At 34.4% G+C, this 17,184-nt stretch overlaps 1 protein-coding gene across 1 annotated transcript; it reads left to right on the forward strand.

The window, feature by feature from the left end:
* Positions 1-8,132: 8,132 nt before the first annotated feature.
* Positions 8,133-17,178, forward strand: LOC120356713 (myosin-IIIa-like; the record flags this gene model as incomplete). The annotated part of the gene is made up of 4 exons (XM_039445688.1): positions 8,133-8,308; positions 10,957-11,061; positions 14,930-15,106; positions 16,891-17,178. Coding segments are annotated over 4 exons (746 nt in total), but the record flags the coding sequence as incomplete, so codon positions are not given.
* Between the last annotated feature and the right edge of the window lie 6 nt (positions 17,179-17,184).

Genomic DNA, 17,184 nt, shown 5'->3' on the forward strand with positions numbered 1-17,184 from the left:
GACTTTGGGGTTGTAACTCGAATATTTTAAATGTAAACACCCATTGTGTGGTACATAATTCCAATGTCTTTTTAAAACAAGAAAGATGGCATTAATAAAAATTGTTTCTGGTACTAACTTTTATCCCAAATGGAGGCTGATTGAAGTTTTAGTTTTTAAGAGAATGAGGGGTTGTAACTCAAATATTTTTAATGTAAACACCATTGTGTGATACATCATTTTAAAGGTATTTCAAAACGATAAAGATGACATCAATAAAAATTTTCTATGATACTTTTATCTAAAATGGCGGCTGATTGAACTTTATCAATTATTATTTCTTTAAAAACTGAAACTTCAATCAGCCGCCATTTCGGATAAAAGTTAGTATCATAAACAATTTTATTTATGTCAACTTTCTTGTTTTAGAAAGGCCTTAAAAATGGTGTACCACAACAATGGGTGTTTACATTTAAAATATTCGAGTTACAGACCCAAAGTCACCCCCTTATGAGGGGTTGTATTCAGTACGTCAAAAGGTAGAGTATTTGACCAATAACTTATCCTGAAAGTAACAGTATTATATATCCAACAGTCTCCAATTTATTGAAGGGTTCTCATACATATAATATATGAGATATTATATGTATAATATTATATGACTCACTCTGTATAATCCTACCCGTTCAAAACATCCCCCTCAACTCTGTAGGGAGCTTCATACTCAGTAAATTTAAATATTTGGTGCGAAAACTGAGCAATCAATGTGTGTTACTATTAGAATTTGATGGTCCTGTAGTCCATTGAATCATTCCTTATTTGATAAGAATTATTAAGGAAATCAAGTTACGGCAATCAAATTTTGACACCTATGGAGAAAATTTCATAGATTTCATTCATGTGTAACTAGTATCCTTTTATCAGATCATTTGTCTTTTTATCATATTCCCACCTTGTCACCATTGAAAACCATTATCACAACTCACTCCATAACTCCTACAATTCGGTAATTTAAATCGATCTCCAACCTCTATCATAGTTTTCTTAATTTATAATGACAATTGGAGAATTCTGGGGTGCCCCTTGTTTCATATGCGACAACAACGTGCTTTGGCTTGGGTACCCCTTTGGACCGACCCTTGTATTCCTCATTCAGCTAGATACAGTTGTAGATACAAGCCTTAATACAAGATGCAAGCCTTAGCAAAAGATTCAAGTCTTGATACAAGATACAGGTCTTGATTCAATATACAAGCCTTGATACAAGATACAAGCCTTGAAACAAGATACAAGCCTTGATACAAGATACAGGGGTTGATACAAGAAACAAGCTCTCTCGTCTGATATACAGTATGATAGGTATGAGTGACGCAGTAAAAACATGTGTTACCACAGATAACCTTAGAAAATTTACCAAAGATTAAAAAGTTTGTGGCCACAGAATGTTCATCAACGTTCATGACCAATACAGTATTTGTTGGTCCTTCTGGTGTTGTCATTATAATTTGAATTTGCAGCCCAGCTGTAGCAGCAGGAGAGAAGAATGCGTGTCATGGGAACGAGATCACAAACAGAACGCGGCGAAGGAACGAATCGACTGGAAGCCGCCTGTCCTCTCTTTTTAGCTGACTTGAAATCAATTGTTTGTTTACATCGTGACGTATCATGCCCGCTACATACCACTGCTATATTTTCTCTGTGTTCTTTTGCAATCCACACCGGCAGATTCGACACCCATAGCAAATCGCACTAACAATTCTCATGAGACGAATCGAAAAACAGTGTTTTTACCTAAAAAAAAAACTTCAGATCATCTGCCGTCGAAGTTCAAATTCCTGCGCTGCTGGAGAATACAGGAATGTGGGTAGAGAGTACTGTAATAATCCTGATTTAAACATGATTGGGATGTATACAAGTATAGCGATTTTATTACAAAATAAATCTTGTCTGTGATGGTACATATGAATAGGGTGAACATGTGAAGAGGATAGGAATAGATGAATATAGATAGGAATTTATTTCATACATTCTTTTGTCATAAATATTATTATTAATCTCTACATCAGCTTTAAATAGTCATAGCTCTCATTGTTCTGAAAGTTTGATTGCTGAATAAACGTGAGTACAGTTTTCCTGGATAGGACTACTCACAATGAGTCTGTTTTGAGTCCAAAAAAGTGGTTTTTGGGTATTGGTCGGTATGTGGTGTGTGTGTGTGTGTGTGTGTGTGTGTGTGTGTGTGTGTGTATGAGTGAATGTGGTCTGTGTACACGATATCTCCTCTCCCAATTAACGGAATGACTTGAAATTTGGAACTTAAGTTCCAAAACTGTACTCACGTTTATCACATCAGCTCGCCAGTACCGCCGAGGTAGTACCGCTGGTGGTAGTTTTCTCGGCTGAGCACGCCACACCGAAAACGTCCGCTAGCGGTAGTCTCCGTAGTGAGTCTAGTGAGTCTAGTAGTGGGGGGTGAGACGTACTAGTTGCGTTGTGTTGCAAGGAGGAGAGGTGCCATGCGCTACCTCTTCGAATCGCCTGCATGTATTCAGGTTGAGCACGCCACACTGAGCTCGCTTTGTCCGCCGTACTACCTCTCAGCGAACTTTTGTTGAATCGCCTAGCAGGCGGTCGTAGGTGGTAGTGCGCCGTACTACCGCCGCGGTAGCGAGCTTGGTGTGGCGCAATCAACCGAATACATGGCTAGCGATTTTAAACTTCGCTACCGCCGCGGTAGCGAGCTTGGTGTGGCGTGCCTTTAATGTTCTTACAATATAAGGCCCGACACGAACATTTCGATCAAATGCATCCAAGATGGCGGCTAAAATGTTCTCAAAAACGGCTCCAACGATTTGATTAAATTCATACCTTAAATAGTCATTGATAAGCTCTATCAACTGCCACAAGTGCATATCTGTAAAAATTTCAGGATCTCCGCCCCATCTATGCAAAGTTGATTTTAGATTCTCAATTATCCGCTTCAGATTCAATTTAACAAAAAAATTTCGAGTGGAAAAGATGAGCATGAGAATCTCTACAAGTATTGTTCAGCAACATTTCACCTAAAATTGAAATAGCTTGAAAATTCGAGAAAATGTGATTATCCAATTGCAAACTGTTGGCAACTGTTGATTCTATTAATGATTCACTATGAAGAGATAGCAGACCTCGTATGTCTCCAGCGTTATTGTCCTGTCACCAACTGGCTCAGATCTTTGTTTATAAGTAGACTTGAGATGCGCGTGAACACTAGCGTCAGGTGATCAATTTTCATAATGGCAAGGAAAGTTGTGTGAGTGCGCCACACCAGATTTTTTTGAGCTTATTCAAGGTGTCCTAATTACCCACAAGTGTATATTTAGGTATAGGGATTCTGTAAATCTGGATGTATAGAAGGTATTCCAAATTTCCAATGGAATAAACGAATAATGTGAAGTATAAAATATACAGATATACAGAGTTATTATAAAAGGACTTTATAATTTTGCCCTATACTTATGCTGTTCTCCAACAGTTATTGAAGACAATGTACCTGGTACTAACCGAACTAGTCGCTGATTAAAATTTTGTGTTAGAACCATTTTTAGCAACTCTGAACTAGTTTCATCCACAGATTGCCTTATCGACCTAGCTGAGTGATTGCAATGATAAATTGAGTTATCTTAACTAATGACCCAATTCAAAAATTTTTGGGCTGGTGTGAAGTTGGCCCGCACCAATTCCAATTGTAACTACCGAATCTAGTATCAGAAGCCCAAACACACGTCAAATTTGTCGAAATAACCTGAACTAACGATTTATAATAATCCAACCAAAAATTTTACGGAGTTATCATGCCGACCAATTTCACTGACGTTTTCGACCTTGTCTAGGAGTATTTCAAATCGGAGACTCTTTTTTTCATGTGAGCCGTACCGTTTCTGTACATCTAAAAAAGTAACCTCGACACCAATCTTTAAAGCTAGTCGCTTCATATCTCTGAAAATTGTGAATTGCAATTTTCCTCGGTTCGGCAAGGTAAATGAATATCTAATAACTCTTATAATTGGAGACAAGACAATCTTGAGAAGCAATTAGTGGAAAACAAACAAATCAAAGAAAATTGACTGCAGCATTGCGAATTGCGAAACAATGGAACAGCTATTAGCACTGACAATAACGGAGAAAGTACGTTCCTCTTGGTTGTGAAATACTGAGCTACTGTTGATGAGAGATTCTGCGATTGCTGAAACTAATCTTCGATCTTTTTTAAATAGAGAAGAAATCTGACCTGTTTGTGTGTTATATGGATCACTGGATCCAAGCCAGAGAGTGTAGAAGATAAAACCTTCATTACCTACTTCTCTCCAAGCTTAAATCTCGAATAAGTAAAATCTAAAGAAATACTCTTATATTATAGAGAACACGGAGAATAGAGAGATACATTATTCAATATTTTTTCCCAATCATAAGAAAACTGATAGTGAATTGAAATGATTTTCCAAGGAAATGTTATAGAGAAAATGAGAGGAATTTCTATTGCCTGTCTAAAGTTCGATCTTCAAGATTGTAGAAAGAAGATGAAAGTTTTATTTTTTGTGAGATTGAAATAAGGGAGTATATGAGATACTTCAAACTTGACAGCATCTTATGAGTTTCTAAACCTAATCATCCACCTTTTTCGGCTGAAGAGAGCTTTTGCTTGAAATACAGGACAGTGATATCAATGTGGAACTCTTTTTTATTATTTTACAAAGGCGACTTTCTAGAAGTATTTTAGCCTAGTGATGATGATTGGGTGAATGATAATACAATGAAGGTAGAGTTATGAATGAATAAAATTATGTTATGCTATCCACTTGAATTGATTTGAGTCCACTTTTCAGTCAGTCCAGAAATAATAAACTAGACATTTTGAATTTGATTTGATTAAAAACCGAATATAATAGAATGATTACATTCAATAAACTCTCAGAACTTGAAAATATTGAGTTATTAAGAAAAATTTTGAACTCATTCAGGATTGAGGGAGAAGTTTAGTAGCTTATAGTATTTCGATGCAGCTAATGGTTCAATAATCATGAATTAATCATGAATCATGAAGAATCAATCACTAGGAGTAATTGTAGGAGTAGTAGGAGTAATTTAAAATAAATTAATTAAGAATTAATCATCAATTAATTAATTAACCAACAACTAATCAAGAATTACCTTTTGTTGAAGATTACAGAACATTCATTGTATTGCTCTGGTTGAGGAATTTTATGTAGTGTAGTTGATTATACTCTGCAAAAATAAATTCGATTACTACGATCTCGCCAGACTTGAATACTAGACTGGAATTCTTTATTTTTGAACCATCATCTAGTGATCTAGGCTAAAACGATGACATAATGTTTACGATCCCAACTTAGTAGCAGAGATGATGAAATTGCATCATGCTAATCTAATATTAGTAATGGGCTCCTAAACTGTTGCTTCCGGAATGACTTGCAGTATCTAAAAACCCTTCATACACGTCTGTCTGATTTGATATTGCTTGTTGAGAACGAAGTACAAGTACTTTCGCTTCACTTTATTCTCACATGTGAATGTACGGGAGAAAGTAATATTTTCCTGTAGGCTCATCATTGGGAAACTACTTTGTTGGGGCAGTCATTGTTCCGGCATTGTTCAAGAAGCTTTGTTTTGTTTGTTGAGTACTTGACAGATGCGCAGCGACAAGAAAACGTTTTTATGAGCGCGCTCTTCCTGATTTCAAAACGGACATTCTACTGCAGAAACATAAGGAATCATAGATATGGGGAACATTTCTCATAGACCTCCAATGTTGTGCTCAATCATCAGTCTTCCGTATCGACCAGTCAATATAGACATAAAATAGGGGGTGTGCTTGCAATTTATATTGTAGTTCTATATCAATTTAGGACAATGTAGGTGGTGATGATGGTTGAAGCTGAAAATTAGGTGTTTTTTACAATACAAGGAGCATTGTTGTCAGGTGTACCTGAAAATCTATAAGAGATAGAGCGCTCTACCTGATATCAGATTGTAGAGCACAAAAATACACCCAGAGGGATTTTGAATTATACGTCCAAATGGTATAACAATCGAATGATATTGTTGATCAAAAACTAAAATTCATCAAAATTGTTTTTTCTTCAAAATTTCACTCATTTTTGAAAATTCATAACTCAGTACTCATTGGAGATAGAAGAGTTCCAAATGATCTCATTTTCATTCAAAATTTTATAATCTTAAAAAAAGGCGAGAGCAAATTTTTCTGTCCGATTACGAGATTTGGCAGAAATAGCTGAAAACTGGAAAATGAGCCGAAAATACGAGGTTTTTGGGCCATTCTGTATCTAGCACAAGGAAATTTTGCATGAAGAAATTGGTTCAGGACTTCTCTTATGTACCCAAATAATATATTAAAAAATCAGAACTACTATATAAATTGCATGCAATTATATAGTGACTGGACTAATAGGGCTACTGGTTCTCATGAATATTGGAAATTTTTTAATCAATGAATATCGTGTCGGCTATTGGTGAAATTCAATGTGGTGCCTAATCATCAAGCAGTTTTCCGTATAGGCCTACTCTAGTTCATGACTATTGGAAAATGTTAAATCAATAAAAATCGTATCGTCTATTTTGGTCTCAATCATCAAGTAGTTTTCCGTATAGGCCTACTAGTTCATGACTATTTGAAAATCGAAAATGTTTCATCAATGAACATCGTGTCGTCTTTTGGTCAAATTCAAGATTATCATCCTAGCTACACACACATCGATTTTTGTTCGTACGATATTTGCCGTCCTTATAAATTCTACACGATTAAACGGAACTTGTCAAATAGATTATGTTTGTCAAGCTCCGTTTAGTCTGATAGAATTTATAATGACTGCAAAATATCGTACGAACAAAAATCGATGTGTGTGTGCAGGGGCTTCAGGATTGAAAAAATATTGTTTGCAACTGATGTGCAAACGTTTTGCCGAACAAGATAGATGGCCGAAGCCGAACTCAGCTAAATTTTGTTTGGACAAATCACAGAAAAAAAAAGAATAAAATTAATATTCTCGCATTTAATGCTGTGTTTTCTTTCCTCAGTTGCCAAATCTATCTCGTTTGGAAATGACCGGTTTTGCACACAATTTGCACAAATAGCTATAGATTTGGGATGTAAAAGTTTTACTTTTAATGTACGAAAATTATTATCAAATTGCGCAAAACAGACATTTCTCATGTCAATCAGCTTCGGAAGAGAATGTGACTGCTAAATCTGAAATTCTCTCAAAATTCTAAACGACGAGTTGAGAAGGAATTGAGAAATAGTAGTTGGTAAATTGGTTGACTAAATAATCAAGTCTCAAAGTTTGATAGTAACAATTCATTTTCAAAGTTATTCAACTCTTATTGTTTGTGAAAGAAACAATAATTAGAAGAGACAGCTAATGATGAGATGGAAAAAACAGAATAGCGGCTGACTTGCAAGAGAGGAGCGGTTGTTGGAGGAGAGAGGTGGTGCGGAGAAGTAGACTGCGAAGGAGAAATGCCGCAAAAAAGGTAGTCAAAGAAGAAGAAGAAGAAGAAGAAGAAGAAGAGGAAGATTGTTTATTCATTTAATTACAATGCAAATTGACACTAATGTATTAACATTGGTAGATGAAATAATAAGGTAGTCCTTGTGCTATTTTTCTTCCCTAATTAATAGGTGACAAAGTCCAAATTAGACAAATCCAGGTTAGAATTTCACGTGTACAATTTTTATAAACATTCGTTTGAGAAAGAAATTTTTAAAATGTACTCTTTCATGGATTATTACAAACTATATTTTCATGTCCATTAAATGTTCATAACAACAATTGTAAAGATGCGTTCACACCAAAGTTATTAACAAAATGTTAATAACTTAATCCTTATAGATTCTATTAGATTGAAGGGAACTTGACAAACACATATGTTCATCATGTGTATGATAAGTTATGTTCAATTTAATAGAATCTATAAGGATTAAGTTATCAACATTTTGTTAATAACTTTGGTGTAAACGCAGCTTTGTAAATGTAATCCAATAATTACACCCTCTAATTATTTTTTAATATTAAATAAATCAAAATCATCAATTGAATTTATGTGATCCACAATTTATTATTTTTTGTTATCAGGTGAACGTGTTGCTATCAAAATACTGGAAAATGTATCGGAAAATATCGAGGAAATTGAGGAGGAGTACCTTGTTCTTCGAGACCTCAGTCTCCACCCCAACATCCCGGCTTTTCAAGGTCTTTTTCTCAGAAGAGGAGTACTTCCGGAGGAAGATCAGCTATGGTTCACCATGGAGGTCAGTGTTAAATGCTATTAAGGCACGATTTCTAGGACACTTATTAAATCTAATGGACCATCAAACTTAAACCTTTGATTAATGTTGTCTAAATTTGGGGGAGAAATAGTACAATGTATCCTGAGTTCCTCTCTCCCGGTCTGTGTTTTATTTTTGTAAAAATAAGATAAATGAAAGATTTGATGATTCATTAGATTTAATAAGTGTTGTCCTAGTGCCTCAGCTTACCTGAATTCATGATTAATAAAATTGAAAATTTCCTACTTATCATACAAACTCTTGAATGTTGAAGTGACACATAACCTAGCTACAAATTAGAATTGGAACCGTTTTGGGCTTATAAGCCTGTCGTACTTTTCTGTAAGTTGTGTAATTCTGAATTATTAAATAAATAAAATAAACTCTTCGTGAGGTTGAGTGACTCGTTCACTCCTAATGTCTTCTAAAATCTTGTAACAACAGATTAACTGTGCTCTCTCTAGTACTATCTCACCTATTTTCCTCCTTTCACCTTACTACTTTCCTTGGACACTTTTCAAAACCTACCAGGAGAATCAGTGCCGTCTACATGCCTGCTTGACAGAAACTGTTCCAAAGCAGTTTATTTAAATGCAAATGAATAATTATAACGGAAAGAATTCCTTTAAAAATTTTAAATTACCATCCGATAGGAAAAACAGACATTGGTAGACCTCGGAAAAGATGGCAATTGAGGAAATCAAATAAGAATATAGGAAAAGCTGATAAAGAAAGTCAAAATTAATAACATTTTATACTTGTATAAGCTATAAATTTTAGATATAATATATTCCTCCAAAACATTTAAATTTTTTGTAGAATGCTGTTGTGAGTCGGAACAGGCAAAAGCCTAATCCATGAAGGCAAGAAGAAGAAGAAGATGAATAATTATAATACACAAATAAAATTCAAGAGATTGCTAATAATAAATTCTATCCTAATTATGATACCCTACTATAATGATATTATGTTGGAGTGATCATAATATTCTTATAAATAAATTGTTCAAATCGATTCATCAATAATATCAATCATCAGTCGTATCAATGCATTCATATCAAGTCTCTTGATGTGGTCAGGAAAACTCCACGCGGTCGTGCCGGAACTGTTCAGCTGCTGGGGTTATTCATGATTTTCAACTTTTGCAATGTAATTTAGATCTTGTACTCCTCTCCTTATCCAGGTGTCTAGTAGTTGATGTCTGAATAAATGTGCTGAGTTATAGGCTATATTATATACTGCGATATTGTATATAACCGCAAATTTGTGGTACCTTACCAATCACAATGAGTTCTAATCAAGAGTTCAATCAAGTTCAAAGAGAATATATGAGCCTATCAGTTTATTAAAACGTAGCCACTCAACTTTAACGATTAGATGAATAATGTAAATAATTATTGTTGTCCAAGATCCATTAATAATTACAATCCATTTATTCAAAATCAATATTGTTGAGGGCGCCAGGATCCTGTTCACAGCATCAATTACATTGAATAGTATGGTTGATAAATCACAGTGTTAGTTCTATATTTGTGTGACGTGTAGAACTAAAAGACTTAACCCATTTCGTACTATGTATAACCATAGAGAAACATTAGCGTAAGTAGATATCCCATGGTATGGGGAATTTATGTCGCAACTTTTACTGTTATCTCAAGCCGATTACTGTCGATTATTGTAAATTTTTACTGTTTTGTTGGGGTGAGAGTGTATGAACGGCACAATTTGAGCACAGCACAATGACTACCAGCGTCACACAGCTTCATGGGAAAGAACTAAGTGAACTATCGGCTTGGGATAACAGTAAAAGTTGCGACATAAACGCCCTATACCATGGGATATCTACTTATGCTATCGTTTCTCTGTGGTATAACCTTATCCAAATTTGGGGAGAGGAATAGCACAAGATTACCTTATTTTTCCTCTCCATATCATTTTGATGATGTACTTATTGTATCAATCAATAAAGAATAAAGAAAATCATCATATTCTCTGGAAACGTATTCCTTCAAGGCTAATCAAGTTGTTAGTTGAGAAATAATAACTTACGCTTTTGACTTTTCTCTAGAAACTGGTTGTATCTTTATTTTATTATGTTATATTAAAATATTCTTAAAAGGGTACTATGGTAGTATTTTTCAACTAATCATCATATTCATCAATTATTATCCATATCGACTATTGGTCGAAATGATGACTTTTGAATGAAGAATAAAATAATATATTGTTCTTTCCCTGTTATTAAATATCATGCTCAAAACATACTCATTATTAAATACTTAATGTTATTCGTTAAAAGTGGTAATTGAGTGGAATATTTCTAATTAATTTATCAATTAAAGCCATCTAAATTCAAAATTTATAGTTTTAATGTTTATTTTGGACCAAAATTTTATAAAAATTGTACACGTGAATTCCAACCTTATCTGGACTTTGTCACCTATAATTTGGAAGAAAAATAGCACAAGGACTACCTTATTATTTTATCTTTCAATGTTACTACATTAGTGTCATTTGCATTGTAAATAAATAAATGTAATAGCTATTTTTTTATCGAATTTGAAAAATAATAATTTTAAAACCATTGTCGTGATTGGAGTTATGATTAATTTGTAATGTTCTTATTTCAGTTATGCACTGGCGGATCAGTAACAGACCTCGTCCAGGGGTTGAAGAAGAGAGGGGAGAATTTGACTGAAGACCAAATAGCTTTTATTATTAGAGAAACGGTTGAGGTATGTATAACATTGAGCTCTCCCTTTTTTCTAAGAGTTTGAAGAAGGCCGTAGCCTTGTGTACTTCAGATGGGATAGGAAGAATGATGGTTGAGAAAGATAGGTGAAGTGAACAACTACAAGACAACCCATTTCGGACTATGTGTAACCTTATCTAAATTTGGGAGAGGAATAGCACAAGGTTACCTTATTTTTTTCTCTTCCTATCATTTTTTTACTTTCCTTGCCCTATTACCATAGGTAAGGAAAGTATTGCTTTCCGAAAAAATTAAGGTACCCCAATTTCTATACGTTTCAAGGTCCCCTGAGTCCAAAAAAGTGGTTTTTGGGTATTGTTCTGTGTGTGTGTGTGTGTGTGTGTGTGTGTGTGTGTGTGTGTGTGTGTGTGTGTGTGTGTGTGTGTGTTGTGTGTGTGGTGTGTGTGTTGTGTGTGTGTGTGTGTGTGTGTGTGAGTGTGTGTGTGTGTGTGTGTTGTGTGTGGTGTGTGTGTTGGTGTGTGTGTGTGTGTGGTTGTGTGTGTGTGTGTGTGTGTATGAGTGTATGTGCGTCTGTGTACACGATATCTCATCTCCTAATTAACGGAATGACTTGAAATTTGGAACTTAAGGTCCTCCCACTATAAGGATCAGACACGAACAATTTCGATTAAATCCAATTCAAGATGGCGGCTAAAATGAAGAAAATGTTGTCAAAAACAGGGTTTTAACGCGATTTTCTCGAAAACGGCTCCAACGATATTGATCAAATTTATACCGAAAATAGTCATTGATAAGCCCTATCAACTGCCTCAAGTCCTATATCTGTAAAAATTTCAGGAGCTCCACCCCATCTATGCAAAGTTTGATTTTAGATTCCCAATTATCAGGCTTCAGATACAATTTAAACAAAAAAATCTGAGTGGAAAAGATTGAGTATGAAAATCTCTACAATTAATGTTTAGTAACATTTTCACCTAAAACTGAAAATAAGCTCGAAATTCGAGAAAATGTGATTATACAATTGCAATTTGTTGGCAACTGTTGATTCTATTAAATGATTCACTATGAAGAGATAGCAGACCTAGTATGTCTCCAGCGTTATTGTCCTGTCAACAGCTGGCTCAGATCTTTTTTTATAAGTAGACTTGAGATGCGCGGGAACACTAGCGTCAGGTGATCAATTTTCATAACGGCAAGGAAAGTTGTGTGAGTGCGCCACACCAGATTTTTTTTATGTACTTATTGTATGAATGAATTAATAAAGAATGAAGAATATGAGATATACTACAGTTTTTGGTGGACCTATAATTTCAAATTACTGATTTATTCATATCATAATTTTATTTTTCGAATAATTTTATTGTTCAGCTTTGCATACTAAAATTTGTACTACAGTTCTGTTTCAAGTAGACGACCTACTACAGTATTTAAAATTTCTGAACCATTTTAATCAACATTCTGTGTGTATAGCTTCTGCTACTCTCCAAATTGTATTATTTTCATAGAGTTTCAGCCTTGCATACTAATCACGTGAAGAATGAATCATAATCTTCATAATTACATTCAATTACTACGCATTGTTTGGCTTTAGTCTTCTGAGTCCACTACGCTATCAGTTCAATGTGTATTAACAGACTTCAGAATAATATTAGAGTTGTGAAATATCTGATTGATTTCAAAACTGGAGTATCAAAGAATTTTAATAAGCCATTTACTCTGCTCCTCATCATCTGAAAAATTGTTGTAGAAGCTTTGAAAGAGATTAACATAGTTTTATAACTCGTGATAAAATATTGAAATAGGTCCACAATAATATTGTAATGTTGAACTTGAATTGAAATTAAAAACAATATAGAAGATCGAAGATATCATGCTCTTCAACCATAATAATAAATATTTATATGGATAGTAATTATTGTTGATTCATATAACATACTATGTTGACTCTTTTCTGTATAGGGCTACTTGTAATAAGAATAGAAATAAAAATAAAAATCTTAGTATCCTTAATAATCACTAATCACTTGAAAATGGCATCAATGTTGAATCATGTTGTGATTAAATAATTCAAAAAAAAGATACTAAGATTTTTATTTTTATTTCTATTCAGACTATGCTCTATGATAGTTAATTGTTTAAGTGAAATCCAACCCCATATTTTCAATTACGCTGTGGCTACAGTTACGGTAACCGTAGCTCCATTCGCGTTCCGGTAAACATTTGCGCAGGCGCGGCTACCGCTATTTACATGTGCATTGTGGTGTTGATGGTTTTTGGTGACATGGTTATGATTTCTAAGTAACTAACTAACTTATTCTAACTAACTTCATTGAAACGATAGGTTTCATAACCATGTCACCAAAACCATCAACACCACAATGCACATGTAAATAGCGGTAGCCGCGCCTGCGCAAATGTTTACCGGAACGCGAATGGAGCTACGGTTACCGTAACTGTAGCCACAGCGTTTCAATTATCCTGGATTTATCAAATGTGAAGTAATTATTTTCAATTCAACATTTGTTACTTCTCATCCCTTCTATTTTATGATTATTGAACAATTGTATTGCTGTTTTTCATTATAACATCATCTTTTTCCAATATACCATGATGCCAGTGACTTCTCGTGAACCATTATACCGTAATATCATATATCTTCTGATCGGAATCGAAATCAATTCCATAAACCTCTTCAATTCTTTGATAAATAATCATCGAGATAAAGTATCTTGAAAAAATTTCCAGCTTCCTCCGCTCATTTGAGTCATCTTGTACTGATTGAGTAGATTAACTCATTCTTCTTGTATCATAGCACAGATTTAACTGTTTACCTAGTCTATAATCATAGATACTATTTTGAACTATTTTCATGTCAAATCTTCAATCAATAATACAGTTTTGTAAATAAATGTTTCTCCTGATTTGATATGATGTATGCATAGATATGAATAATAGTCTCATTCTACAAATTTCCTTCTGCTATATTTAGTTCTTCGGTCAATTTTTGCAGTAGCAGAAGTCCTTAGTTAGATTCTAAACTTCTGGAAAGGTAGCCTATACACTATAACCAGACGTCTGGTTGGCCAGAATGCATCATACAAGTCAAGGTGCTTGCATAATGCAAGACGCTAACGATGTTTCTTGAAATCGAAGTAAAATTTCAAAATGTAGTAAATTAGTCTTTGACTCCATTGCAAGAGTCAAAGAGTCAAAATAGTCATTCAGGTTATAAAAGCTCTCATTCATTCAGATAAAAGAGTTGAAGTAGATACTGAGAGCTCTGCTTCAACTCATTCATCCTTGTAATCTCCTTCAACTGAATTGGTACGGTAGTAGGTATATCCTACTACCCTACTACCAACCTACCTGGTATATCTTTCTACCAATATAACTGGGTTTCTACGTCATGAACTTCCATTGGATCTTTGAATTGATAATTATAATCACCCCTAATAATTGATCACCCCGACACATATTATTATTATTATTTGTAATTAATTGTGATTGATTTAATTTAATTTAGAAGTATTTTTTTAATTAAAAAATGATTTTTGTGTGTTTTGAATTGTAGTGTGTTTAAATTGAGTGTGTAATTGAAGAATGTTAAGTGAAACATAACCTAGCTACATTTGGACTGTTGTATAAATTAGAATTGGAACCGTTTTGGGCTTATAAGCCTGTGGTACTTTTCTGTAAGTTGTGTAATTCTGAATGATTAAATAGATAAATAGATTATAGTGGGGTATCATAATTATAACTAAGTTTAGTATTAGCAACTTTTGTATGTATAATATAATAACTATGTATATGTTTTGTCATTATACTCCTCTAGTTGCAATGTATTGGCAATCAGAGAAATTATTATTATTATGTATAATGTGTGTTGACAGGCGCTGGTATATCTGCACAGCAACCACTGCATGCACCGAGACATCAAGGGCCACAACATATTGCTGACCGAGGAGGGGAATGTGAAGTTGGTAGACTTTGGGGTATCCTCTCACCTGCAGGCCACAATGGGCCGTCGCAACACCTCTGTCGGAACACCCTATTGGATGGCACCAGAGGTCAATCTTCAATTAAAAGTCCATTCAAATTAATTTCAAACATATTTTTACAAATTAAATTCACAGACCATACTAGTAAAATGACTGAATTTATTCATATTCTTATTTATTTATTGATTTAGACCAAACACCTCTTTCGGAACACCCTATTGGATGGCACCTGAGGTCACTCTCCAATCAAATTCATTTTCATAAACCATACAAATTAATTTCAAAAGTAAAATTCAAATTAATTTTCACAGACAAACAATGCACTGAATTCATCCATTTACATATTTATTTATTGATTTAGGCTCAACACCTCTGACGGACACCCTATTGGATGGCACCTGAGGTCACTCTTCAATTGAAAGTCCATTCACATTCATTTCCACAAACAATACAAATTAGTTCTCACAGGCAATAGTCAAATTAATTTTCACAGTCATCACAGATACAATGCACTGATTTTACAAATTCAAATATTCGAATTTATTCAAGTTCACGATGGATAAACAGATGAATGCTTTCACTAAATTGAACAGAACAGTCTAATAGTTCTAACATAATAATATTATGTTTATACATGGCCATTCTATAGATAACACTATAGAGCCTCATGGTTTATAGTGTTTATTCACTTTCATTTAATAGTGTTTATTCATTTTTATTATGTTTAGTAGTTTTGCAGTAGGATAATGATGTTATCCTTCTGGAAAATGACTGGCATAGGTACAACTTGTTTGCCAGTAGGCCTAGCATCTTATTGAGAAGTAAAACTTGAGATTAAATTATTTTTAAAACATGGTTTTAACTATAGAGACATATTACTTATTACTTTATTGTTTCTCCATTCATTGTGATAAGAATCAATAAAACATTAATCAATTATTAATGACCCTGTAAACTAATTTTTATTTTATCATTTGGAAACAATACAAGGGCTTGAGTTACATTCTTATATGATTCTATGGAGTCATGTGTAAAATTATAATCATGATTATATTTTAGAGTATTCTAGTGGTCACTCTTACAACCTTAGACCAGTTATAGAATAGAAACGCTGGGTAGTCTAGCCTCTGAAGCCAACATCTACTGCCATATCGCCCCATCGTGACGTCAGCATCGGATAGAAAACTTTGAGATTATGTCTATTTCAGATGGAAGTAAATTATTATTTATGAAACTCTTGCTGCGCTCCCGCTGAAATAGACACAATCTGCTATGGAAAAAAATGTAAACAAACTCTACAGAACTCTCAAACTCTACGTTTCTATTCTATAACTGGTCTAAGATTACAACGGTCTATAATTTCAACAACAGTACTTCTGTTTTAATTTGAATAGAATTACTTTTTTACATACTTTTTATGTATTTCACCCGAATATATTTGACTGTACAGTATGTCTTGTGAAATACATAAGAAAGTGTGTTAATACATCGCAGCTCGGAATGGATCGAGAAACCATCATCAATAAATCTATCTCAATAAGACAATAAATCTCTATATCTTTATTTTTTTATGTGATGACTTGGCATAGTTTGGACAGTCCACTCTAGTAATTCTCTCTATATCACGAAAAACTATGAAAACTGTGTGAACCTCTTACTTAAAAACTGTGTGAAAATTTATTTAGTTGAGAAAATTATGTAGGCCTAATTGATTGTCAAATCTCAAATTCCTATTTTCTTTTTCATCCAACAATAATATAAAATTTATATATTTAAATATACTCATTTGTATCATTTAAAAATATTTTTGACAACAATTCTGAGTTTTTAAAAAACTTGTGTGGATTTTTCAGGTGATAGCCTGCGAACAACAACTAGACTCGTGGTACGACGCTCGCTGCGACGTCTGGTCACTTGGTATCACGGCAATCGAGCTGGCCCAGGGCGACCCCCCTCTTAGCGACCTGCACCCGATGCGTGCCCTCTTCCAGATCCCCCGCAACCCGCCCCCTCTCCTAGAGCGCACCGACTGCCCCCTCCTCGCTGACTTTGTGGCCGAGGTGCTAGTCAAGGATCTCGAACTGCGACCTTTCGCCAAAGAACTGCTGTCTCACCCGCTACTGAAACGGGGGGCGGTTTCTGCCCAA

The sequence above is a fragment of the Nilaparvata lugens genome, unplaced genomic scaffold (assembly GCF_014356525.2).
Source record: "Nilaparvata lugens isolate BPH unplaced genomic scaffold, ASM1435652v1 scaffold7640, whole genome shotgun sequence".
NCBI classification, from domain to species: domain Eukaryota; kingdom Metazoa; phylum Arthropoda; class Insecta; order Hemiptera; family Delphacidae; genus Nilaparvata; species Nilaparvata lugens.